At 45.3% G+C, this 25,512-nt stretch overlaps 1 protein-coding gene across 3 annotated transcripts in view; it reads left to right on the top strand.

Moving 5' to 3' along the window:
• Positions 1-25,512, top strand: part of LOC110506757 (nuclear factor of activated T-cells, cytoplasmic 3) — a 107,299-nt gene that overhangs the window by 13,821 nt on the left and 67,966 nt on the right. For all 3 annotated transcript variants that reach the window (XM_036964593.2, XM_036964592.2, XM_036964594.2), the window contains exons 2-3: positions 7,958-9,134; positions 18,460-18,622. In XM_036964593.2, coding sequence (XP_036820488.2) covers positions 7,958-9,134; positions 18,460-18,622 — 1,340 coding nt within the window. The remainder of the gene's footprint in view (positions 1-7,957; positions 9,135-18,459; positions 18,623-25,512) is intronic.

Genomic DNA, 25,512 nt, shown 5'->3' with positions numbered 1-25,512 from the left:
GGTAGGCTTTGTTACTTTGGTCCCCGCTCTCTGCAGGTCATTCACTAGGTCCCCCCGTGTGGTTCTGGGATTTTTGCTCACCGTTCTTGTGATCATTTTGACCCCATGGGGTGAGATCTTGCGTGGAGCCCCAGATCGAGGGAGATTATCAGTGGTCTTGTATGTCTTCCATTTCCTAATAATTGCTCCCACAGTTGATTTCTTCAAACCAAGCTGCTTATCTATTGCAGATTCAGTCTTCCCAGCCTGGTGCAGGTCTACAATTTTGTTTCTGGTGTCCTTTGACAGCTCTTTGGTCTTGGCCATAGTGGAGTTTGGAGTGTGACTGTTTGAGGTTGTGGACAGGTAGTCTTTTATACAGATAACAAATCAAATCAAATTTCGTACATCAGCTGATATCTCAAAGTGCTGTACAGAAACCCAGCCTAAAACCCCAAACAGCAAGCAATGCAGGTGTAGAAGCACGGTGGCTAGGAAAAACTCCCTAGAAAGGAACCAGGCTATGTGGGGTGGCCAGTCCTCTTCTGGCTTTGCCGGGTGGAGATTATAACAGAACATGCCCAAGATGTTCAAATGTTCATAAATGACCAGCATGGTCGAATAATAATAAGGTAGAACAGTTGAAACTGGAGCAGCATCACGGCCAGGTGGACTGGGGACAGCAAGGAGTCATCATGTCAGGTAGTCCTGGGGCATGGTCCTCCGAGGGAGAGAAAGAAAGGGAGAAAGAGAGAATTAGAGAGAGCACACTTAAATTCACACAGGACACCGAATAGGACAGGAGAAGTACTCCAGATATAACAAACTGACCCTAGCCCCCCGACACAAACTACTGCAGCATAAATACTGGAGGCTGAGACAGGAGGGGTCAGGAGACACGTTCAAACAGGTGCCATTAATACAGGTAACGAGTGGAGGACAGAGGAGCCTCTTAAAGAAGAAGTTACAAGTCTGTGAGAGCCAGAAATCTTGCTTGTTTGTAGGTGACCAAATACTTATTTTCCACCATAATTTGCAAATAAATTCATTAAAAATCCTACAAATGTGATTTTCTGGATTTCTTTTCTAATTTAGTCTGTCATAGTTGAAGTGTACCTATGATGAAAATTACAGGCCTCTCTCATCTTTTTAAGTGGGAAAACTTGCACAATTGGTGGCTGACTAAATACTTTTTTGCCCCACTGTATTTCAGATCATTTTGTTATTTTAATGGACAAAAATGTTGCTTTTCTTTCAAAAACAAGGACATTTCTAAGTGACCCCAAACTTTTGAATGGTAGTGTATGTACGCACTAACACATGCATGAGTGCACACACTCACAACACAGGTGTAGCAGCACAGAGAAAAAGGGTAAATGAAAGAACAGTTCATGGTGATGAATTTGTCACGCGAGAGAGAGGTAGAGCGAGGCAGAGCGAGGCAACGAGAGTGGTAGATCCCCTTACTATAACCGGAGGCTGTTTCTTAGGACATGACGAGTGTCAGTAATGATGACCCTGACCCACTCCAGGGCAGGGTAGACCATGAGGAGAGCCTGTGCCGGGGAAGGAGAGGAGAAGAGGCGTGAGCGGCCAGACCAGTGAGAATCCCCAGGGCTCCAGAGAGAAGGTGATGTCTGAGTCAGGTCGAGACCACCTCGGAGGCCTCTTAGCTGGGGCTGCACGTCAGGTTGCCTGGGGATGGTGGAGAATGCAACATGGTTGACCCTGGGGTGTGTCACGGAGAAGCCTATCCTACATCACCTATAGCAAAACGTCTATTTAACTCCACTGCCAGGCGATTTCCAGCTATTATTAGCTTAGGAACAGCAAAGCCTCTTAGGGCTCTTTATTTAACCAGATCGGCAGTCTGATGTGGGGGCACTTTAGTTGTGTATGACGCAATCCTCTTGCAGCCTGTCAGAAGTGGAGAAGAGGGAGGAGCAGGGGCCTCAGGCCAGGCTAGACCAGGAGTAGAGTAAAGCAGCTGTGCTTTCTATTCATTGTCTGGTTAGATTATGAGATGTTCAGATGAGATAAAGGAGAGTTTAACTCATCTGACCTCATGTCTTACCAGGAACTTTTCCAGAGGACTGACTCATATCTCGTATGAGGCTCCGTCAATGTCATAAATCATAGATCCATTAATTCAACCTTTGAGCATGTGGGTTGGTGTGTGCGTGCATACGTGCGTGGGCCGGAGTGTGTGAGGGAATTTTAATTATAGTTTGTTGATATAATGGTTCTAAAACAGGGACAGGAGGGTTGTGGTCATGTTGACCAGCTTTCTTAGACCTGTCTGATCCACATGCATCCCCGACTACCCTCTCCCCCCTCTCCTCCTCCTTTCTCCTCTTCTCCTCCTTCCCCCTCTCCTCCTCCTTTCTGCTCTCCTCTTCGCCTCCTCCTTGCCCCTTTCCTCCTCCATCCCCCTCTTCTCCTCCTGAGAGCAGGTGGTTGGGGTCTGACACCCCCAGGGGAGCCCCTTCGCCAGGTATTCAGTGGCGTTCCAGTGAGCTAATCTGGTCTCAGAGGGGTGTGAGCCAGGGCACCCGGTCCACTCCACTCCTCCCTCCCCATGTCTATCCCCTGCCTCCCCCCAGAAGCACCCCCTTTCTTCTCTCCCTCCCCCTTCTGTCTTTTTCTCTCAACCCTCCCCCTCTCTGTCTGTAAACCTCTTTCCCCTTCCCTCCTCCCCCCAGAAGACCATCCAGTGTGATGAAACCGTGGCATTAACAGGAGGGTTTCAGATCAGTCATCTGAGGAGGCTGGTGGTGCTTGTGGAGCAAGAGGGTTTCAGATCAGTCATCTGAGGATGCTGGTGGAGCTTGTGGAGCAAGAGGGTTTCAGATCAGTCATCTGAGGAGGCTGGTGGAGCTTGTGGAGCAAGAGGGTTTCAGATCAGTCATCTGAGGAGGCTGGCGGAGCTTGTGGAGCAAGAGGGTTTCAGATCAGTCATCTGAGGAGGCTGGCGGAGCTTGTTGAGCAAGAGGGTTTCAGATCAGTCATCTGAGAAGGCTGGCGGAGCTTGTTGAGCAAGAGGGTTTCAGATCAGTCATTTGAGGAGGCTGGCGGAGCTTGTTGAGTAAGAGGGTTTCCACATCATAAAACATACACCTAATGAGCTCTTAGACTGGTCATGCAGAGCATTTAAACACACTTTCCCTCACATACAGATTGTAGCCTATATGCTGTATAAAGTATAGTCAGACTTTACAGGCCTTTCCAATGCCATGTGGAAGTAGGACAATGATGAGACTTTTGACAATAGCTATGTTTCCATCAGGTTGGCAACCGATTTTCATGTGAATATTCTAAGATCCACATTTTCCCGCCAGAGATGTTTCCATCAAATTGACTTGTTGTGGGTAAAAGGCTGTGAATGATGATGTAGTGCAAAAAAAATTGACTTTTGAGATTAAATTCTCATGTACCGAATGGGTTTCCATCACATTTTCAACTCTACTGATGGTTTTGTCACAAAAAATGTTATTTTTGTAGCGAACGTGTTCCAGGGTTTCCATTAGGAGAATGTGGTGCCGGACATTTGACCGGCGACATTTTAATTCACCAGACATTTTGAGAAATTTACCAGACCCATTTGCATTGGGTGTGTAACCTGATTAAGGCGTCCACACACTGTGCTCAGAATGACAGAAGTCACATTTAGAATATGGTCATTCATATTAACAAAACAATGATTTGGTCCTTCTTAACAAATTCTGGTGTTCACTTTGAACATGTTGGAATAACATGTACTTTTCCACAGCCAACAAGATGAGTAACAAACAGCAAAATCACTAGCCTATGTCAATCTACTATAGTAGAAAAGTGTAGGTTACCTATTCTATTGGTCAGCTTGTCGAGACAGAAATAGCCTATTCCAAACCGACTCTGGGACAGAGTTCTTCACATTTTAAGTGCAGCCATGCGCACAAAGCAGTTGGCTACAGATGAATGTTAATTTCATAATGCAATCAGCAGGAAAACACCACTGTCAAAACTGCACTTCACATGTGAACAGTTTGATGTGACCGCGATGAACATATATGTTAGGGCCCTTCCCACTCTATCTGTCGGATACATTATTTTGTAGACAGTTCTTGATAGAATAAAACAAAGAGCCCTTCATAAGAACCAGAAGATCTTTAATGTCCCACTGCTGGGAAAATTAGATTGAGATCAGATGGCTTCACTGCTTCCTTTGTTAATTAGCTCATGTGTTGTGTCTGACTCTGTTCTAGCTGTATCTCTGTCAGTGGTCACAAACAAGACAGGGAGATGACCATTTCTGTCAGTCTCTCTGTCTTTCTCTGTCTTGTCTCTCATCATTGAGTGAGTGATGTTAATGAACTGAGCTGGAAGCCTGCAGTGTGGTAGGGTTGAGTATTTATTGATTGCTGGCCATGCCACCTCAATCATTTAGAACAACATTTAAATGAGGGGGAGATGTACATTTACAACACAACATGTGCCTCACACATACACACACTCACACACACACACACACACATGTACACGTACAACACAGTTGGCAGATAGTTTTTTTCTCTCTTTCCAGCAGGCTCTTGGAAACAGACAATATTCAATAGATCTTTAACAACTGAGGTGTATTTGTGGACCTGCTCTTGTTAATTAATATGCATTTGAAAATGACTGCCTTGAAAGTAATCCCTTCTTAATATGTCTGCATTTGGCAATGAATATTGGCTTCTTTGCACTTAAAATATATCCAGGCAAATGTATTTTGAGTGCTTACTTCTGGCTAATGTAAACTGAATTGTTTTCCACTTTCAATTCATACCTCCCAATGGATTTCTTTAATGCAATGTGATTCACAAAGTATTGGCCTACAGGTTTGTCTAACTCGATTTCTACCGTTGACCATTTATTGAATTGGCTACATTTATTGAATTGCGTGGGAAACTACCAGGGCTGTCCAATCCTGTGCCTTTTGAAGGGTGTTGTCACGATACCAGTATTTAGATTTTGATACCAATACCAGTTTACTATCACAATACTTGATACCATCACAATACCAAAACAATACCAAGGGAAAAAAGAAGGCATATTAGCCAAAGTCACAGAATGGCAGCTGATGTCATTACATTTTTGAATGTATGCATTAATGAGTCAGTCATACAATCAGTTTGGCTTTGGTAAAACAAATAACTAACTACATGACAACATAATGGTAATCATTTATTTGAATGGAAAATCTCTAGTCTATTGATAAACTGGGTCATCAAGATTTAGACTAGGCCTATTCACAATACAGATGAAATCATGTTCAGTAGGATGTGTGCATGCCTTTTAGTTATTGAGCTTGTTTTCACTGATTTCATGGGACTGCAGATATCAAAACCATCTGTTTCCCTTCCATTTGAGACTTGTTATATTGTACTGATCAACTAAATGTGCATAGAATAAGTAATCTCTTCTTTGAACAAAGTCTGTGCTGTCTCTTTAAGACCCCTGACGTCATTCTCACACACAGAGAGATACAAATGCTGAGCAAAAATGATCTTGACTTGGAGAAACTGAGGCGGGGGAGATTAAGTGAATGAATAAACGTTTTGGTGACAATAAGCTTTGAAATCTGCAATATTTAGCGTTATGGTTTGTATACTGCATGTAATCACAAACAAGGTACTAGGGTAGTGAATTGATGTTAGCTTCAGCTGTAAGCTAGGAAGGACAGTTTGCCTACAAAGCTGGAAGCTACCGGTAACGTTATCTTTCTGCATTGTAAAGTGTTGTATTATGTAGCTCTTGGACATTGTTTAGCCAACAGTAATCAACAGTAATCAACATTTCTACATGACGTTTAAGCGTGTTAACTTCTGTGCAGCGCAAGTGGTGATGCAGCCCAGACTCCCAGAGTTCCTCAGAACAGGCTAGTCTAGAGCTAGTCTAGTGCTAGTCTAGAGCTAGTGTATTGTTGTGCTACGAGGGGACTGCAATGATAGACTTGATCCTCTCTCAATCAGTAGACGCCGTGAGAAACATTTGACAGAAGTACCAAAAGTAATACTAATTCTAGTACCGAATCGTTTTTCAGCTTCTAGTATCGGAAAAGTACAAGCGTTTCAGTATACCGTGCCACACTACTTTTGAATGATATTTTTTTAAAGCTTGACTAGAAAGTAATGGAACAACACAAAGTAAATGTGTGTTTTTCCAGATGCTATGGAAAGATAGGCCTACAGTGTATGACTATCCAGCCCGATAGCAGTGCTTTAGTTAGTGTATCCTTCCACATACTGTACGCCATGCCTTTGTTAGTGTGTTGTCTTGTCCTTCCTCTGAGGGCTCGGGGGGGCGGGTCGAGGCAGCACAGTGCAGCAGGCTGTTGACCCGCTCTGTTGTCCTCCTCCATACACACACCATACATTCTATCTATTCCTCCGTCAGTCAGATGATGTCTCCCTCTGTCGTCACAGGATACAGCAGTCTTGTGACACTGACAGGCAGGCAGGGCCACTGTGGAGCAGCTATGAATAGACTGCTGCGAGGGAGGGAGTGAGAGAGGGAGTGAGAGAGGGAGGGAGAGAGAGAGGGGGAGTGAGATAGGGAGGGGGAGAGAGAGAGGGAGTGAGTGAGAGGGTGGGAGTGAGAGAGGGAGGGGGAGGGAGGGAGGAGGTAGGGGAGAGTGGGAGAGAGAGAATTGAGTAGGCTGCTCCTCTTCTAAAATGTTCCTTTTTACAGTCTGATTCTGATATTTCCATTCATCTTTAGCTTAAGAAGACTGTGGTTTCCTAACTGTGTTGACGCACAGGGTTTGTGTCTCTTCTCAAGGTCCTTTCAAAGTGTTTTGTTTTGAAGAACAAGCTTTTTTGCGGAAAGTGTTTTGTATTCGAACAGCAATTTCAAACCCCCATTGCCTATGACATGAACTGGGTGTGTAAATATCATGATTATGTGCACCTTTGGTTAGGTTATTTGTACTTTACAGGAGAGCACAGCACAACGATGTTAAGTGATTTACACTACTGCTGCAACAGTAGTTAAACGTGATCTGTATTTTCACAAAGTTACATAGGTTCAATATTGCAAAATCTCTTCATCTTTTATAAGTCCTAATATAGAACAGAACTATGGAATAGAACGTGACATGGGGTATTTCTCGTGATGAGTCCAGGGGCGTGTAGTGACGCTGTCCTGTGTTCGTTCGTGTCCCAGTTAGGTCCAGCCAGTTTATCAATAACTACAAATAGAATGGTGTTGGTGGACAATAGGTTGTTGTCTGTGAGCCACCTATCCTTTGTGTGTGTGCGTGCGAGCTTGTCTTTGTGCCTGTGTGTGGCCAGACCATCACTGAGGCAGGGCTGATGTGTATTATTAGAGTGCTGGTGCTGCCGTGATGACAGGAGAGAGCATGCACCGTTGTGTGAATTTGTTTCCTGAGGAGCGATGCTCATCGGTTATCCCTCTTGGAACCATGCCCGTTTTCTTTCTGCCCGTCTAAACACGTGCACACACACACACACACACACACACACACACACACACCTCTCTCATCCCCCCGCCCCTCTGGAATGTAGGACTATGTCTGGAATGGAGGTAGCCTATCAGTAGACCATAATGTACCTACTGTTGTAGATGAGGACTATCCTTGTTTGTAGTGAAGCAAAGTAACTCCTCCTATGTGTGTATGTGTGTGTCAAGCCAACTCCTGTTCAAGACTAGCAGAATGAAAACCACAGCAATAAAGCACCAATAAAGGTGTTTGTCAGGGAGATAGTGGAGCTGTTTGCCTGGGTCTATCCTTATCACTCCCCTGGCAGTGCAGTGGCTCAGCTCTCACAGGAATAGGGGTAAAAGTAATGTTCTGTTGAAATAAATTCAGTTCAAAGGCATTGCCAGATCACAAGTTTAGCATCCTCCTCATATAATACAAATAGGTATTGAATGGCCCATAGAGCGGTTATTGTGATGGTGACTTATGGTCCTTTTTCTCTCCATCATTCCTCTTCAGATCTGGAGCCTGATGACAATACGTCGTTCTACATCCTCAATGTGGGCCAGCAGTCCGTGGTCAACAACCAGTCTATGGGCCAGTCATGCAATGGCAGCATGCAGCCTCACTCCCACTCCCAAGTCATCAGCTCCTCCCCCCATCAGCACCTGCAGTCCCACAAGGTGTACAACCCCATTTATGAGGTCCAGGACAATGTCAACAAAAACAAATCCAGACCTGCAGGTGGGGGTGGGGGGCCTCCCAAAGCCTTTGAGTGTCCTAGCATCCAGATCACCTCTATCTCCCCCAGCTGTCAGCAGGAGATGGACGCTAACGAGGACAATCTTAGAGGTAATGATGGGGACTACCACCATGGGGACCGGCCCCTGTCCAGGGACCACCTGTACCTGCCCTTAGACCACTCATACCGGGACTCAACTCTCAGCCCATCCCCCTGCAGCTCCCTGTCCTCCAGGAGCTGGTTCTCAGACGCCTCGTCCTGCGAGTCCTTTTCCCACGAGTACGATGACGTGGACTCTGAGCTGAACGAAGCGGCCGCAAGGTTTACCCTGGGGTCTCCTTGCACATCCCCTGGCTGCTCCCCTCATCCTGGGGTCCTGGAGGAGGGTCTGTGGGCTGGGCATCAGCACCACCACCCTGCCTTTCACCACTCCCACTCCTCCCACTCCCTGTCCCCCCGAGTCTCCCCGTGCCACTCCCCACGCACCTCCGTCACCGACGAGAACTGGCTGAGCCCCCGGCCGCCGTCCCGCCCCTCCTCACGCCCCACCTCACCCTGCGGGAAGAGACGCCACTCCAGCGCAGACATCTGCTACCCGGTGGGCTCCGTGTCCCCACACCACTCCCCGATCCCCACCCCTGAGCCGTCCCCAAGGGGCAGCGTGACAGAGGACACCTGGATAGGAAGCCCCTCCATGGGCATGTTCCAGTGCTGCCCTTCCGAGGCAGACATCCCCTCCAAGACTAGGAAGACGTCCCAGGACCGGACATGCTCCATGGGGGGGAAGGGGGACCTGGGCCTGGACGACTCTGGGAACGGGTCCCCCCTCATGGACTCTCCCTCGGAAGACACTTTGCACTCCCTGAAGAAGGACGGGCCAGGGGAACAGTTTCTCTCAGTGCCCTCACATTTCACATGGAACAAACCCAAACCAGGACACACACCCATCTTCAGGTATGTCACTTCCTCTACCTGCCCTCTCAATCACAGATAGAGTTGGAAAATTCCACAAACTTTCCCAGAAATGTTGGTTGGAGGATTCCCAGAATCAGGAGGGAATAAGCAGGGAGGGGATCCTCCAACCAGGATATCTGAATAACCAAGGAAGATATTTTGCAACACTAATCACAAGTCATCTTTAGCTTTAGTCAGCATTTAGAATGAATACACACTCATCAGAGTCATTAGTATTACTAGGTCAAGGTAGAGTACATGAAAGGTGCAGATAGGAACCTTTATGGGACCTTTATAGGATTAGTGATAAAGAACTAAATGTTCAGTAGCCTGTTTGATCCCGATAAGAGCATTAAGACACTGTTCATACTAGTATTTTATGAAGGAAGATTCTTACATTGAATCAAGTTTAATAGCAATAGATTACAGTTCACTCCTGGTTATGCAATGGCTTGGACAGTTGGGCAAGCATTCCTCAAATTTGAGCTTGCAGTCGGATATCCTGAGCTCCGAAGTTACAATTGTGTAGCCTAATTGAATTGGAACAGGGGAACTACCATGCACTTAGTCTGCACCTATCAGGGGTGCACTAGTATAATATTCTGTAGCTTATACCGTTATAATTGTGTCTGTAGGTTTGACTCCAATGCTCTCAAACTTTAGGTCACTGCTTTAGACCCACATGGGCTGAAACATTTAATGAGCCACAGAGACATGATGGCGCTGTCTGAAGTAGCACAACAGTGTAACATAAGGTTGTTGGTGCCTGGGGGGAAGCACATGCTCACGTCTCTCACTCACTCACTCACTCACTCACTCACTCACTCACTCACACACACACACACACACACACACATTTTTTATCTGGAAATCGGCGTAACCAGAAGCTCTTGATCGTCGTGACGCACTGACTTCTATCAGAAAGAGCGGGTTAAAGTTTCCCTTCTCTGCTCTCCCAATGTGTGCAGCAGATGAAGTCTCAGCCTTGTTTGTGTGCTCTGGCCTCTAGCGCTATGAAATCAGCACAGGTCACATATGGCTGAGGGGCCACACCACCACTATCTAACCCAGCCTTCCTGAAACACCACAGTCTAGCTGCCCATTCACAGACACCTTCCAGAAAGGGGTCAACATTGTACCTTGTTATAGTGGTCTAGTACCCTGCTACAAGAGTATATTCATATCTAGGATAAACCACTATTTATAAAATGATTAGGTCTTTAGGACTAGAGTAGGCTTCCACTGTTGGATGTAGTGAGTGCTGTGACTGTGGGGTGATCTCTCCTGTCTGCTGTAGAAGGTTCTGGAAGAGTCTCCACTAGGGTTGTCACCATGATACCAGTATCGCGATACTCAGAAGTATCGTGGCAAGAAAACAAAAAATGAATTAATTTATTATGACATAACAGTCCTATAGTATAAAATAAAACCTTTTTGTAAATAACCATAGAGTTTAGTTTTCTTCCTGTTTTTTTTTTACCAAGGAAAATGTGGTATGGTAGTTTTGCCACACTGGTATCGTGACAACCCTAGTCTCCAGTCAGAGAAGCTGTGTCTGGGAGGTGTTCTGCTGAACAGATGGTCCTGGCGTCTGTCTGCTGGGTGGCTGTCAGTGTTCAGTGGAAACAGAGGCATGGGGCAGGGGGCTCCGAGTCTAAGCCTCAGACAGACTGGGGGTGGAGGAAACAGAGGCATGGGGCGGGGGGCTCCGAGTCTGAGCCTCAGACAGACCGGTGGTGGAGGAAGAGGCATGGGGCGCGGGGCTCCGAGTCTGAGCCCCAGACAGACTGGGGGTGGAGGAAACAGAGGCATGGGGCGGGGGGCTCCGAGTCTGAGCCTCAGACAGACTGGGGGTGGAGGAAACAGAGGCATGGGGCGGGGGACTCCGAGTCTGAGCCTCAGACAGACTGGTGGTGGAGGAAACAGAGGCATGGGGCGGGGGGCTCCGAGTCTGAGCCTCAGACAGACTGGTGGTGGAGGAAACAGAGGCATGGGGCGGGGGGCTCCGAGTCTGAGCCTCAGACAGACCGGGGGTGGATTCAGGGAGCCCTCTTTCCCAATCCCTCCCAGTCCCTCCCTATATCTTGATCCCAGATCTGTTTTCTGTATAGACAATTGGCATGAAAATGACATTTATAGTTGGCTATACTGCACAAAAAGATCTATAACCAGGCTAGTCCATCCCACCTCAGGGCTAACTATAGAAATCCATATTCACATACCGGTATTCAGGTTGATATGACATTTAGTGGGGCTAAGAAAGGCTTTATGGCTCGGCACACTCATACTCAGGCTGACTGGATCAGGCAAATGAGAAATAAGTGCACTCAGGCTAAAGGCCAAAGTTAGTTACTTTAAGGAGCAGTTCTCTCACTTAAAGACCTCCTCCCTCTTTCCCCTGCCCCGCTACAAAGTTTCTCCCTGCAGGCGGACACAGAGTCTGAGGTGCTAGAGGAGCTCCTTAAACCTGACCCCAAAAAAACATCTGGGTCCAAACGTTTAGACTAGAGGTCGACCGATTATGATTTTTCAACACCGATACCGATTATTGGAGGACCAAAAAAGCCGATATCGATTTAATCGGCCGATTTATAAAAAAAATAAAATAATAATAATTAAAAAAAACATATATTTGTAATAATGACAATTACAACAATACTGAATTAACACTTATTTAAACTTAATATAAAACATCAATAAAATCAATTTAGCCTCAAATAAGTAATGAAACAAGTCTTAACTGAGTTGCCTAGTTAAATAAAAGGTATAAAAAAATATTCGTATTATTTTTAATTTTTTTAATAATCGGAAATCGGCGCCCAAAAATACCAATTTCCGATTGTTATGAAAACTTGAAATCGTCCCTAATTAATCAGCCATTCCGATTAATCGGTCAACCTCTAGTTTAGACCCTTTCTTCTTTAAGGTTGCTGCCCCTATCATCACCAAGCCTATCTCTGGCCTTTTTAACCTGTCTCTCCTCTCTGGGGAGGTTCCCATTGCTTGGAAGGCAGCCACGGTGTGTCCTTTATTTAAAGTGGGAGATCAAGCTGATCCTAACTGTTATAGGCCAATTTCTATTTTGCCCTGTTTATCAAAAGTGTTGAAAAAACCTGTCAATAATCAACTGACTGGCTTTCTTGATGTCTATAGTATTCTCTCTGGTATGCAATTTGGTTTCCGCTCAGGTTATGGATGTGTCACTGCTACCTTAAAGGTCCTCAATGATGTCACCATTGCCTTTGATTCTAAGCAATGCTGTGCTGCTTTTTTTATTGTCTTGGCCAAAGCTTTTGACACGGTAGACTATTCCATTCTTGTGGGCCGGCTAAGGACTATTGGTGTCCCTGAGGGGTCTTTGTCCTGGTTTGCTAACTAGCTCTCTCAAAGAGTGCAGTATATAAAGTCAGAATATCTGCTGTCTCAGCCACTGTCTGTCACTAAGAGAGTACCCCAAGGCTCGATCCTAGGCCCCACACTCTTCTCAATTTACATCAACAACATAGCTCAGGCAGTAGGAAGCTCTCTCATCTATTTATATGCCTGTCTTATACTCAGCTGGCCCCTCCTCGGATTTTGTGTTAAACTCTACTACAACATAGCTTTCTTAGTATCCAACAAGCTTTCTTTGCCCTTAACCTTGTTCTGAATGTCTCCAAAACAAAGGTCATGTGGTTTGGTAAGAAGAATGCCTCTCTCGCCACCGGTGTGATTACTACCTCTGGGGGTTTAGAGCTTGAGGTAGTCACCTCATACAAGTACTTGGGAGTATGACTAGACGGTACACTGTCCTTCTCTCAGCACATATCAAAGCTGCAGGTTAAGGTTCAATCTAGACTTGGTTTCCTCTATTGTAATTGCTCCTCTTTCACCCCAGCTGCCAAACTAACCTTTGGCCTCACTTCCCCCTATCTGAGAGATCTACTGCAGCCCTCATCCTCCACATAAAACACCCGTTCTGCCAGTCACATTCTGTTAAAGGTTCCCAAAGCACACACATCCCTGGGTCGCTCCTCTTTTCAGTTCGCTGCAGCTAGAGACTGGAACGAGCTGCAAAAAAACACTGAAACTGGACAGTTTTATCTCCATCTCTTACTGACAGTTGTGGCTGCTTCACGTGATGTATTGTTGTTTCTACCTTCTTGCCCTTTGTGCTGTTGTCTGTGCCCGATAATGTTTGTACCATGTTTTGTGCTGCTGCCATGTTGTGTTGCTACCATGTTGTTGTCATGTTTTGTTGCTACCATGCTGTGTTGTTGTCTTAGGTCTCTCTTTATGTAGTGTTGTCTCTCAGGTCGTGATGTGTGTGTTGTCCTATATTTTATTTCATTTTTTATTTTTATTTTTTTGTTATTGTTTGTTTTTAACTGACTTTCCTAGTTAAATAAAAGTTAAATAAAGAATGAGAGATGTACAGGGGAGCGGCTGTAGGCCGCAGGTGGTGACTGGTAGCACCAGACTGGGAGTCCCAGAGCCCCGCGGTACCGAGCAGCATACCCTAGAAAGGTTACGCTAATCCAGGCTCCGACCTCTGCTCCAACCCGCTCCCTCTGCCCGGCACAATGCTCAGGTTTCCTAGCTACCAAACCCCTCTTGTGTTACTGTGGCCGCTGGCCAGGGAAAACATACACTTCCGGTGTTATGTCGGTGGCATTGGAGGGTACGAGACAAGCCACTGTTACACCCACCTTTGTTTTTAGGCCTTAAACCTTTAGAGACGGTTTCCCAGACCTAGATTAAGATTACTTCTGGACTACAAAGCATGCTCATTGGAGAATCCTTATTTATTTATTTATTTTATTTTACCTTTATTTAACCAGGTAGGCAAGTTGAGAACAAGTTCTCATTTACAATTGCGACCTGGCCAAGATAAAGCAAAGCAGTTTGACAGATACAACGACACAGAGTTACACATGGAGTAAAACAAACATACAGTCAATAATACAGTATAAACAAGTCTATATACAATGTGAGCAAATGAGGTGAGAAGGGAGGTAAAGGCAAAAAAGGCCATGGTGGCAAGGTAAATACAATATAGCAAGTAAAACACTGGAATGGTAGTTTTGCAATGGAAGAATGTGCAAAGTAGAAATAAAAATAATGGGGTGCAAAGGAGCAAAATAAATAAATAAATTAAATACAGTTGGGAAAGAGGTAGTTGTTTGGGCTAAATTATAGGTGGGCTATGTAAAGGTGCAGTAATCTGTGAGCTGCTCTGACAGTTGGTGCTTAAAGCTAGTGAGGGAGATAAGTGTTTCCAGTTTCAGAGATTTTTGTAGCTCGTTCCAGTCATTGGCAGCAGAGAACTGGAAAGAGAGGCGGCCAAAGAAAGAATTGGTTTTGGGGGTGACTAGAGAGATATACCTGCTGGAGCGTGTGCTACAGGTGGGAGATGCTATGGTGACCAGCGAGCTGAGATAAGGGGGGACTTTACCTAGCAGGGTCTTGTAGATGGCATGGAGCCAGTGGGTTTGGCGACGAGTATGAAGCGAGGGCCAGCCAACGAGAGCGTACAGGTCGCAATGGTGGGTAGTATATGGGGCTTTGGTGACAAAACAGATTGCACTGTGATAGACTGCATCCAATTTGTTGAGTAGGGTATTGGAGGCTATTTTGTAAATGACATCGCCAAAGTCGAGGATTGGTAGGATGGTCAGTTTTACAAGGGTATGTTTGGCAGCATGAGTGTTATTATTATTCAAATAGCTTCGAAGGAATAGACTTGATCTGGGTCTGAGAAGCCTACCTTTTTATTTAGAATAGTTGTGACTCGTGCAGTACATCTTTATAGTATGCAATGTGATCATATTCATGGGGGCTTTCCTCTGCCATGTGCTGTGGGGGAATCTAGGCTACCAGGACAGGCTGTCCTATAGCCTACTTTGATTCAAAATCGCATGGGAACAGATGCCAGTGGTACGATACCACAATGTTAGAGACACGTGCTTCTATTTTTCTTCTACTGTCATTCTTTCCTCTGGACAACAGTTTATTCAGTGAACCGACTCCAAAGAAAGCCAGCCACCACATTTCTCCCATTTAGTTCTCCCACTGATGGTGTTCGGAGTCAGCCAGCTGCCCAGCTTCTGATAGAGCCATGGAGGATAGGCAAAAACTGACTGACTCATGTTTTGCTACTCTGTTGAGTTCTTTTTGAGTTCCCTGGCCTTTAGTAAATTAACATGCATTTTATTTGGTGTCTGCATGCTATGTGAGGGCTGAGTGGAGGGCATTTCTGTGTGGCATGTTTGTCTGCCTGTTGAAAGCACAACTTTAGTTTTGCCACGACCTGCCGGGGCACATAAAGAAACAATAGACCATGGTTAGTGACTTTCTTTGACTAGCGGAGAAGGTTAGGCTAGCCTTCGTGGTTAGGCTAGTTACTGTAGCGAGGCATAATGTGGTGTAAATGTCTGCCTGTTAGGACAGCTTACAGTGGTGTGTATCATTCCTCTTACTCATAGACCATGGACGCACACACACCCACAAACGTTTAATTTCTCCCCATTTGTACTGCACAGTGCTGTGTTAGAGCAAACTGTGTCTCCCTGTAACTGTAACAGACCAGGAACACCTTTATCATGCTGTATGGAACACATACTGAGAGCTCCTGAACTGGCTCAATGTAGCCAAGTCTTTATAACTGGCTCAATGTAGCCCCGTCTTTATAACTGGCTCAATGTAGCCGAGTCTTTATAACTGGCTCAGTGTAGCCAAGTCTTTATAACTGGCTCAATGTAGCCAAGTCTTTATAACTGGCTCAATGTAGCCCTGTCTTTATAACTGGCTCAATGTAGCCCCGTCTTTATAACTGGCTCAATGTAGCCCCGTCTTTATAACTGGCTCAATGTAGCCAAGTCTTTATAACTGGCTCAATGTAGCCAAGTCTTTATAACTGGCTCAATGTAGCCCTGTCTTTATAACTGGCTCAGTGTAGCCAAGTCCTTATAACTGGCTCAATGTAGCCCCGTCTTTATAACTGGCTCAGTGTAGCCAAGTCTTTATAACTGGCTCAGTGTAGCCAAGTCTTTATAACTGGCTCAATGTAGCCAAGTCTTTATAACTGGCTCAGTGTAGCCAAGTCTTTATAACTGGCTCAATGTAGCCAAGTCTTTATAACTGGCTCAATGTAGCCCTGTCTTTATAACTGGCTCAATGTAGCCCCGTCTTTATAACTGGCTCAATGTAGCCCCGTCTTTATAACTGGCTCAATGTAGCCCCGTCTTTATAACTGGCTCAATGTAGCCCCGTCTTTTTAACTGGCTCAATGTAGCCAAGTCTTTATAACTGGCTCAATGTAGCCCCGTCTTTATAACTGGCTCAGTGTAGCCAAGTCCTTATAACTGGCTCAATGTAGCCCCGTCTTTATAACTGGCTCAGTGTAGCCAAGTCTTTATAACTGGCTCAATGTAGCCCCGTCTTTATAACTGGCTCAATGTAGCCCCGTCTTTATAACTGGCTCAGTGTAGCCAAGTCTTTATAACTGGCTCAATGTAGCCAAGTCTTTATAACTGGCTCAATGTAACCAAGTCTATATAACTGGCTCAATGTAGCCAAGTCTTTATAACTGGCTCAATGTAGCCAAGTCTTTATAACTGGCTCAATGTAGCCAAGTCTTTATAACTGGCTCAATCTAGCCAAGTCTTTATAACCGGCTCAATGTAGCCAAGTCCTTATAACTGGCTCAATGTAGCCAAGTCCTTATAACTGGCTCAAGGTAACCAAGTCTTTATAACTGGCTCAATGTAGCCAAGTCTTTATAACTGGCTCAATGTAGCCAAGTCTATATAACTGGCTCAATGTAGCCCCGTCTTTATAACTGGCTCAATGTGGCCAAGTCTTTATTACTGGCTCAATGTAGCCAAGTCTTTATAACTGGCTCAATGTAGCCAAGTCTTTATAACTGGCTCAATGTAGCCAAGTCTTTATAACTGGCTCAATGTAGCCAAGTCTTTATAACTGGCTCAATGTAGCCAAGTCTTTATAACTGGCTCAATGTAGCCCCGTCTTTATAACTGGCTCAATGTAGCCCCGTCTTTATAACTGGCTCAATGTAGCCCCATCTATATAACTGGCTCAATGTAGCCAAGTCCTTATAACTGGCTCAATGTAGCCAAGTCTTTTTTATGAAGATTCAGTGTGTAGGCTAGTAGATGATGAATTACTAACATCCTGAATAGTTTTGACAATAATTTACCTAAATAGGTTTTTAGAACATTATTTCTCTGTAGGTTCTAGATCAGTAGAGCCATAGACCAGCCAAGCTACCCAGAGACACACTGAGAGAGACAGTTTGTCTGTGTGGATGGGCACAGATGGAGTGTTTCTTTTTGAGTGCAGCTGTTCAAATATGATTGTGCCCTACATAGATAAAAACATACAGAGGGAAAAACCCCCATCAGCCTGCAGCCTCTCCTGTGACACAGCCTCATCCATACTACAGTGCTGAACAACACAACCATACTCTCCATCTATCTATATACCGTTTATAGTGTAAAACCCCTTCATGATTCACTGCTAGTTACAGTCCCTGCATGACCTATTACAAGTGTGATTATTCCAGTATGGTTAGCCTAATGTTGGTGGTAATTCCTATGATTCACTGTCTGACTGATGGGGTTGAACACACAGCCTACAGCCCCATTTAGACACTGTACTCTGTGTGTCACTCAGACCTAGTCTAGGCCTAGTGTGATCCTCCACAATGTTTCCAGAGGTCATGATTCAGCACAACCTGTTGTGCTCTCACTTCTTTATATTAGCATATATAATGTGTAATTGCATTGGTTCTTCTATGTAGTTATTCTCTTTGATTAAGGGCAGTCAAACCTACTATTCCAAACCTATTCCAGTAGCATATTTATGTTAAAAGCACAACCTCTTTTCCCTGACCAAATACAGTTGCGATAGTTGAGTGGTTCTATATGCTAAAATTGACTCATCTTACAAGTAAATGCTCTTAGTTCTCAGAGTAGGACATGTGGGTGTGCTGGCCTGGCAGTAGTTTGTAAACAGAGCTACTGTACTGTGCTGCCAAGGCAGGTTTGAATGAATCCAGCCGGCTTAATTAGCTCTAACCGGCCCCTGCTAGCTAATATGTTAGACCTAAATCTCTGATTATAGAGCCTTTTTGTTATCCATAGGATGATTATGTAGTCACAGCGGCTCACAGGTAATGTCTTCCCAAAAGACAAGAAATGCTAGGTGAAATAGGCTATATCTATTTGTTATCCATAGATCACCTAGGTAATGCCTAGGTGATCTGTATCTTGTTGTTATCCAAACCATCAGTACCCTTATTGTCTATGTTTCGGTCTGTCCCCAGGACCTCCTCCCTGCCCCCCCTGGACTGGCCCTTGCCCCACCTGTTTGGCCAGTACGAGCTGAAGGTTGAGGTGCACCCCAAGGCCCACCACCGAGCACACTACGAGACGGAAGGAAGCAGAGGGGCGATCAAAGCTGCATCAGGTGGTCATCCTGTTGTCAAGGTAAGACCATATAGGTGATTGTACTCTTTCCCCTAGATTGTTTTCCAGACAGGGCTCAAAGGGCCCTCAAAGCGGGTGGACCTTCCTCACTAATTCACTGGCCTAGTACATGGTCAGTGAATAACCCATAGAAATCATAATAACCAAAACATTCAGTTATTACCAGCTGGTGTAACCAACCTTACCTAATAACTGGCAAAACACAGGTCAAATGGCTCTTTAGGTCATAGTATACACTAGGTCATGGCCAGTTTGTTGTGCCCATCTGTTAGCATGATGCCTGACTGCCCTGCAGTGTGTTACATAAGGTAAGTCTAGAGGCGAAAGAAACGCCTAGAACACATGGAGTAGAACACATGAAAAATGAAAGTAGAGCCGCACAGTCTAGGAGCTCAGATGCAATAATGTAATAACCTAATATCCAACGTTTAGACAGACAAGCTGTCTTCATCAGGGTATAATGACAAACACTGCAGCGTGACTAGTTTATATAGTGTCAAAGGGCACACACAGGTGTCTGTAATCATGGCTGGGTGTGGCCTGATATCATTGGTTAACACTGATATATTAAAATAGCATAAAAAAAACATAAATGGATAGTCTGATCATAGATACAATTTGGTTACATAAGCCTACAAACATTAACAATAGCAAAATCACAATAATCACAAGAATGGCTTCAGATCAAAGTCTACGTTGAGATCGAAGGGAGCAAGGGTCTTTAAATTAAAGGACCATGCAGCCTCTCATTTTAACAATAAATTGTCGAGGTCACCCCCTCTCCTAGGGAGGGTGACATGTTCAATGACAATATAACGTAAGGATGAAATCGAGTGGTTTGCTTACAAAAAGTGGGCCGCAACTGGGTAAGTCGAGTTTTTGCACAAAATGGTGCTACGATGCTCCGAGATTAGTACTTTTAATTTGCGCTTTGTTTTAACCACATAATTTAAAGATAAATAACTGCCTCAGTGGAGCACGTGATAACACCTTTGATAGCATAAGGTAAACTTTTCTGAATTTAACCTATACCACCAGGGAAACTATCACCTTAGTCATGTAACCATGATGTTGGTGTAGCAACCTGGACGCAGGAAGTAGAACTTAAGAAACTCTCTGATGGTAACTACAAGAGGCAGTGCAGCTCAGTTCAGTTCTGGAGGTGACCTGCATCTATACTGACAGTGACAGTCTGGAAAAGGGCTCCCGAGTGGTGCAGTGGTCTAAGACACTGCATCTCAATGCAAGAGGCGTCACTGCAGTACCTGGTTTGAATCCAGGCTGCATCAAATCTGGTCGTGATTCGGATCCCATAGGCTCTCAGCGTCGCCCGGGTTTGGCTGGGTGGGGTAAGCCGTCCTTGTAAATAAGAATTTGTTCTTAACTGACTTGCCTAGTTAAATTAAGGTTACATTTGTATTTTTTTTATTTAAAAAATCAGATTGATGCCCGTGCCTTGTAGAATCAGGACTGGTGCCAAGACTGGGACTGTCACAACATGCAGTACCTCAACTGTCAATTTATACAGCCGTCTAGGTTACGGCAGCCAGTGCTAGTGAATTCAAGTATTATGTGTAAGTATTACCAAACAATAAACGCCCCACCCCTCCCTCTGTACAGGTAGAAAGGGTGAGCTGCTGCAGCAGGCACGCCAAGCAGGGCAGGGTACATCATCGCAGTCACCGTACTCGAAGCCCAATTAGTTTGTCTGTCATGTGATACCCCAGAGACTGCGGCAGAGTGAGCCTCAGCCTTACTACTGTACCAGACCTGGGTTGAAATAGTATTTGAAATATTTCTGTTACTTAACTTGTGCTTGATTGTGCTTGACTAGATCAGTGAATCCAATAATAATAAATGCCATTTAGCAGACGGTTTTATCCAAAGTGACTTACAGTCATGCATGCATACATTTTACGTATGGGTGGTCCCGGGAATTGAACCCACTACCCTGACATTACAAGTGCCATGCTCTACCAACTGAGGTACAAAGGACAAGTTCCAAAGGTCTAAACCCTGTCCAACTACAACTCCACTCCAGGCAGGCTCAAGAAAAGGCTCCCAAGTATTTTGAAGGTTTTGAATACTATTTGTTCTGAGGTCTGTTACAGTACCTTTGTAACGCCACATTCCTGACCCAGGGCTCCCGTTCTGTTATCCAGCTGACAACCAGAGCAGAGCCAGGCAGCGGGTGAATATTTTATGCTCAGGGGACAGGGATCCTTTGTGTGGTGACTGAAGCGGGGCGGACGGCATCATGGGCCATGACCAGGGGTGTGTAACCCAACAATGCCCCGGCTTGGACTGTGTGTTTGCATAACCCAACAATAACCCTGCTTATAAGAGCCAGGAGGTGGCTTGTCATTCCAGTCCACTCCCTCAGGATCATCTTTTAGTTGTGGTTTTAATGGAACTATACACTGATACCCACAACAACCCCAATGTAATACTCTTCTAATTGAAGTGACCTTTAAAAATGTGGACGAGAGGAAGATTCCACAGTTTGGTGTCCAGAACCACTCATTTCTTTAATTTTTGGTTGTTGGTTTTTGGTTATTTTTGGTTATTTTGACGCAAATGTTGTTGACCATTTGTTCCATATAGCATAGTTTCTTAAAAACTATGCCAACTCATCTCAGGGCGAGTTATACAGACTTGGGTCCTGTTCCTCCATCAGTCAGAGCTAATGCTGAACCATTTCAATTGCAACCTCTCATTCTACCCCACCATGTGTGACGATGCATAATTTAGCTATGAGAATGTTGAACCCAGGCAGGTCTAGTGGTGTTGTCCTTGTTTACTAAACAGAACTTCCTCATTGTTTCTCTGTTGACGCTCTGTTTCCCCCTTTAACACTGTGGGACCAAGAGGCTGTCCTGTTATATTGACACTCTGTTTCATGTCCCCTTTAACACTGTGGGACCAAGAGGCTGTCCTGTTATATTGGCACTCTGTTTCCCCCTTTAACACTGTGGGACCAAGAGGCTGTCCTGTTATATTGACACTCTGTTTCATGTCCCCTTTAACACTGTGGGACCAAGAGGCTGTCCTGTTATATAGACACTCTGTTTCCCCCTTTAACACTGTGGGACCAAGAGGCTGTCCTGTTATATTGACACTCTGTTTCCCCCTTTAACACTGTGGGACCAAGAGGCTGTCCTGTTATATTGACACTCTGTTTCCCCCTTTAACACTGTGGGACCAAGAGGCTGTCCTGTTATATTGGCACTCTGTTTCCCCCTTTAACACTGTGGGACCAAGAGGCTGTCCTGTTATATTGACACTCTGTTTCCCCCTTTAACACTGTGGGACCAAGAGGCTGTCCTGTTATATTGGCACTCTGTTTCCCCCTTTAACACTGTGGGACCAAGAGGCTGTCCTGTTATATTGGCACTCTGTTTCATGTCCCCTTTAACACTGTGGGACCAAGAGGCTGTCCTGTTATATAGACACTCTGTTTCCCCCTTTAACACTGTGGGACCAAGAGGCTGTCCTGTTATATTGGCACTCTGTTTCCCCCTTTAACACTGTGGGACCAAGAGGCTGTCCTGTTATATTGACACTCTGTTTCATGTCCCCTTTAACACTGTGGGACCAAGAGGCTGTCCTGTTATATAGACACTCTGTTTCCCCCTTTAACACTGTGGGACCAAGAGGCTGTCCTGTTATATTGACACTCTGTTTCCCCCTTTAACACTGTGGGACCAAGAGGCTGTCCTGTTATATTGACACTCTGTTTCCCCCTTTAACACTGTGGGACCAAGAGGCTGTCCTGTTATATTGACACTCTGTTTCCCCCTTTAACACTGTGGGACCAAGAGGCTGTCCTGTTATATTGACACTCTGTTTCCCCCTTTAACACTGTGGGACCAAGAGGCTGTCCTGTTATATTGACACTCTGTTTCCCCCTTTAACACTGTGGGACCAAGAGGCTGTCCTGTTATATTGACACTCTGTTTCCCCCTTTAACACTGTGGGACCAAGAGGCTGTCCTGTTATATTGACACTCTGTTTCCCCCTTTAACACTGTGGGACCAAGAGGCTGTCCTGTTATATTGACACTCTGTTTCCCCCTTTAACACTGTGGGACCAAGAGGCTGTCCTGTTATATTGACACTCTGTTTCCCCCTTTAACACTGTGGGACCAAGAGGCTGTCCTGTTATATTGACACTCTGTTTCCCCCTTTAACACTGTGGGACCAAGAGGCTGTCCTGTTATATTGACACTCTGTTTCCCCCTTTAACACTGTGGGACCAAGAGGCTGTCCTGTTATATTGGCACTCTGTTTCCCCCTTTAACACTGTGGGACCAAGAGGCTGTCCTGTTATATTGACACTCTGTTTCCCCCTTTAACACTGTGGGACCAAGAGGCTGTCCTGTTATATTGACACTCTGTTTCCCCCTTTAACACTGTGGGACCAAGAGGCTGTCCTGTTATATTGACACTCTGTTTCCCCCTTTAACACTGTGGGACCAAGAGGCTGTCCTGTTATATTGGCACTCTGTTTCATGTCCCCTTTAACACTGTGGGACCAAGAGGCTGTCTGTTATATAGACACTCTGTTTCATGTCCCCTTTAACACTGTGGGACCAAGAGGCTGTCCTGTTATATTGGCACTCTGTTTCCCCCTTTAACACTGTGGGACCAAGAGGCTGTCCTGTTATATTGACACTCTGTTTCCCCCTTTAACACTGTGGGACCAAGAGGCTGTCCTGTTATATTGACACTCTGTTTCCCCCTTTAACACTGTGGGACCAAGAGGCTGTCCTGTTATATTGACACTCTGTTTCCCCCTTTAACACTGTGGGACCAAGAGGCTGTCCTGTTATATTGACACTCTGTTTCCCCCTTTAACACTGTGGGACCAAGAGGCTGTCCTGTTATATTGACACTCTGTTTCCCCCTTTAACACTGTGGGACCAAGAGGCTGTCCTGTTATATTGACACTCTGTTTCCCCCTTTAACACTGTGGGACCAAGAGGCTGTCCTGTTATATTGACACTCTGTTTCCCCCTTTAACACTGTGGGACCAAGAGGCTGTCCTGTTATATTGGCACTCTGTTTCCCCCTTTAACACTGTGGGACCAAGAGGCTGTCCTGTTATATTGACACTATGTTTCCCCCTTTAACACTGTGGGACCAAGAGGCTGTCCTGTTATATTGGCACTCTGTTTCCCCCTTTAACACTGTGGGACCAAGAGGCTGTCCTGTTATATTGACACTCTGTTTCATGTCCCCTTTAACACTGTGGGACCAAGAGGCTGTCCTGTTATATAGACACTCTGTTTCCCCCTTTAACACTGTGGGACCAAGAGGCTGTCCTGTTATATTGACACTATGTTTCCCCCTTTAACACTGTGGGACCAAGAGGCTGTCCTGTTATATTGACACTCTGTTTCATGTCCCCTTTAACACTGTGGGACCAAGAGGCTGTCCTGTTATATAGACACTCTGTTTCCCCCTTTAACACTGTGGGACCAAGAGGCTGTCCTGTTATATTGACACTCTGTTTCCCCCTTTAACACTGTGGGACCAAGAGGCTGTCCTGTTATATTGACACTCTGTTTCCCCCTTTAACACTGTGGGACCAAGAGGCTGTCCTGTTATATTGACACTCTGTTTCCCCCTTTAACACTGTGGGACCAAGAGGCTGTCCTGTTATATTGGCACTCTGTTTCATGTCCCCTTTAACACTGTGGGACCAAGAGGCTGTCTGTTATATAGACACTCTGTTTCATGTCCCCTTTAACACTGTGGGACCAAGAGGCTGTCCTGTTATATTGGCACTCTGTTTCCCCCTTTAACACTGTGGGACCAAGAGGCTGTCCTGTTATATTGACACTCTGTTTCCCCCTTTAACACTGTGGGACCAAGAGGCTGTCCTGTTATATTGACACTCTGTTTCCCCCTTTAACACTGTGGGACCAAGAGGCTGTCCTGTTATATTGACACTCTGTTTCCCCCTTTAACACTGTGGGACCAAGAGGCTGTCCTGTTATATTGACACTCTGTTTCCCCCTTTAACACTGTGGGACCAAGAGGCTGTCCTGTTATATTGACACTCTGTTTCCCCCTTTAACACTGTGGGACCAAGAGGCTGTCCTGTTATATTGGCACTCTGTTTCCCCCTTTAACACTGTGGGACCAAGAGGCTGTCCTGTTATATTGACACTCTGTTTCCCCCTTTAACACTGTGGGACCAAGAGGCTGTCCTGTTATATTGACACTCTGTTTCCCCCTTTAACACTGTGGGACCAAGAGGCTGTCCTGTTATATTGACACTCTGTTTCCCCCTTTAACACTGTGGGACCAAGAGGCTGTCCTGTTATATTGGCACTCTGTTTCATGTCCCCTTTAACACTGTGGGACCAAGAGGCTGTCTGTTATATAGACACTCTGTTTCATGTCCCCTTTAACACTGTGGGACCAAGAGGCTGTCCTGTTATATTGGCACTCTGTTTCCCCCTTTAACACTGTGGGACCAAGAGGCTGTCCTGTTATATTGACACTCTGTTTCCCCCTTTAACACTGTGGGACCAAGAGGCTGTCCTGTTATATTGACACTCTGTTTCCCCCTTTAACACTGTGGGACCAAGAGGCTGTCCTGTTATATTGACACTCTGTTTCCCCCTTTAACACTGTGGGACCAAGAGGCTGTCCTGTTATATTGACACTCTGTTTCCCCCTTTAACACTGTGGGACCAAGAGGCTGTCCTGTTATATTGACACTCTGTTTCCCCCTTTAACACTGTGGGACCAAGAGGCTGTCCTGTTATATTGACACTCTGTTTCCCCCTTTAACACTGTGGGACCAAGAGGCTGTCCTGTTATATTGACACTCTGTTTCCCCCTTTAACACTGTGGGACCAAGAGGCTGTCCTGTTATAT

Source organism: Oncorhynchus mykiss, chromosome 26 (genome assembly GCF_057628025.1).
Source record: "Oncorhynchus mykiss isolate SJ-2025 chromosome 26, ASM5762802v1, whole genome shotgun sequence".
Taxonomy (NCBI): domain Eukaryota; kingdom Metazoa; phylum Chordata; class Actinopteri; order Salmoniformes; family Salmonidae; genus Oncorhynchus; species Oncorhynchus mykiss.
Note: the sequence above shows the minus strand (reverse complement) of the source record. Positions and strands in the feature narration are given on the sequence as shown.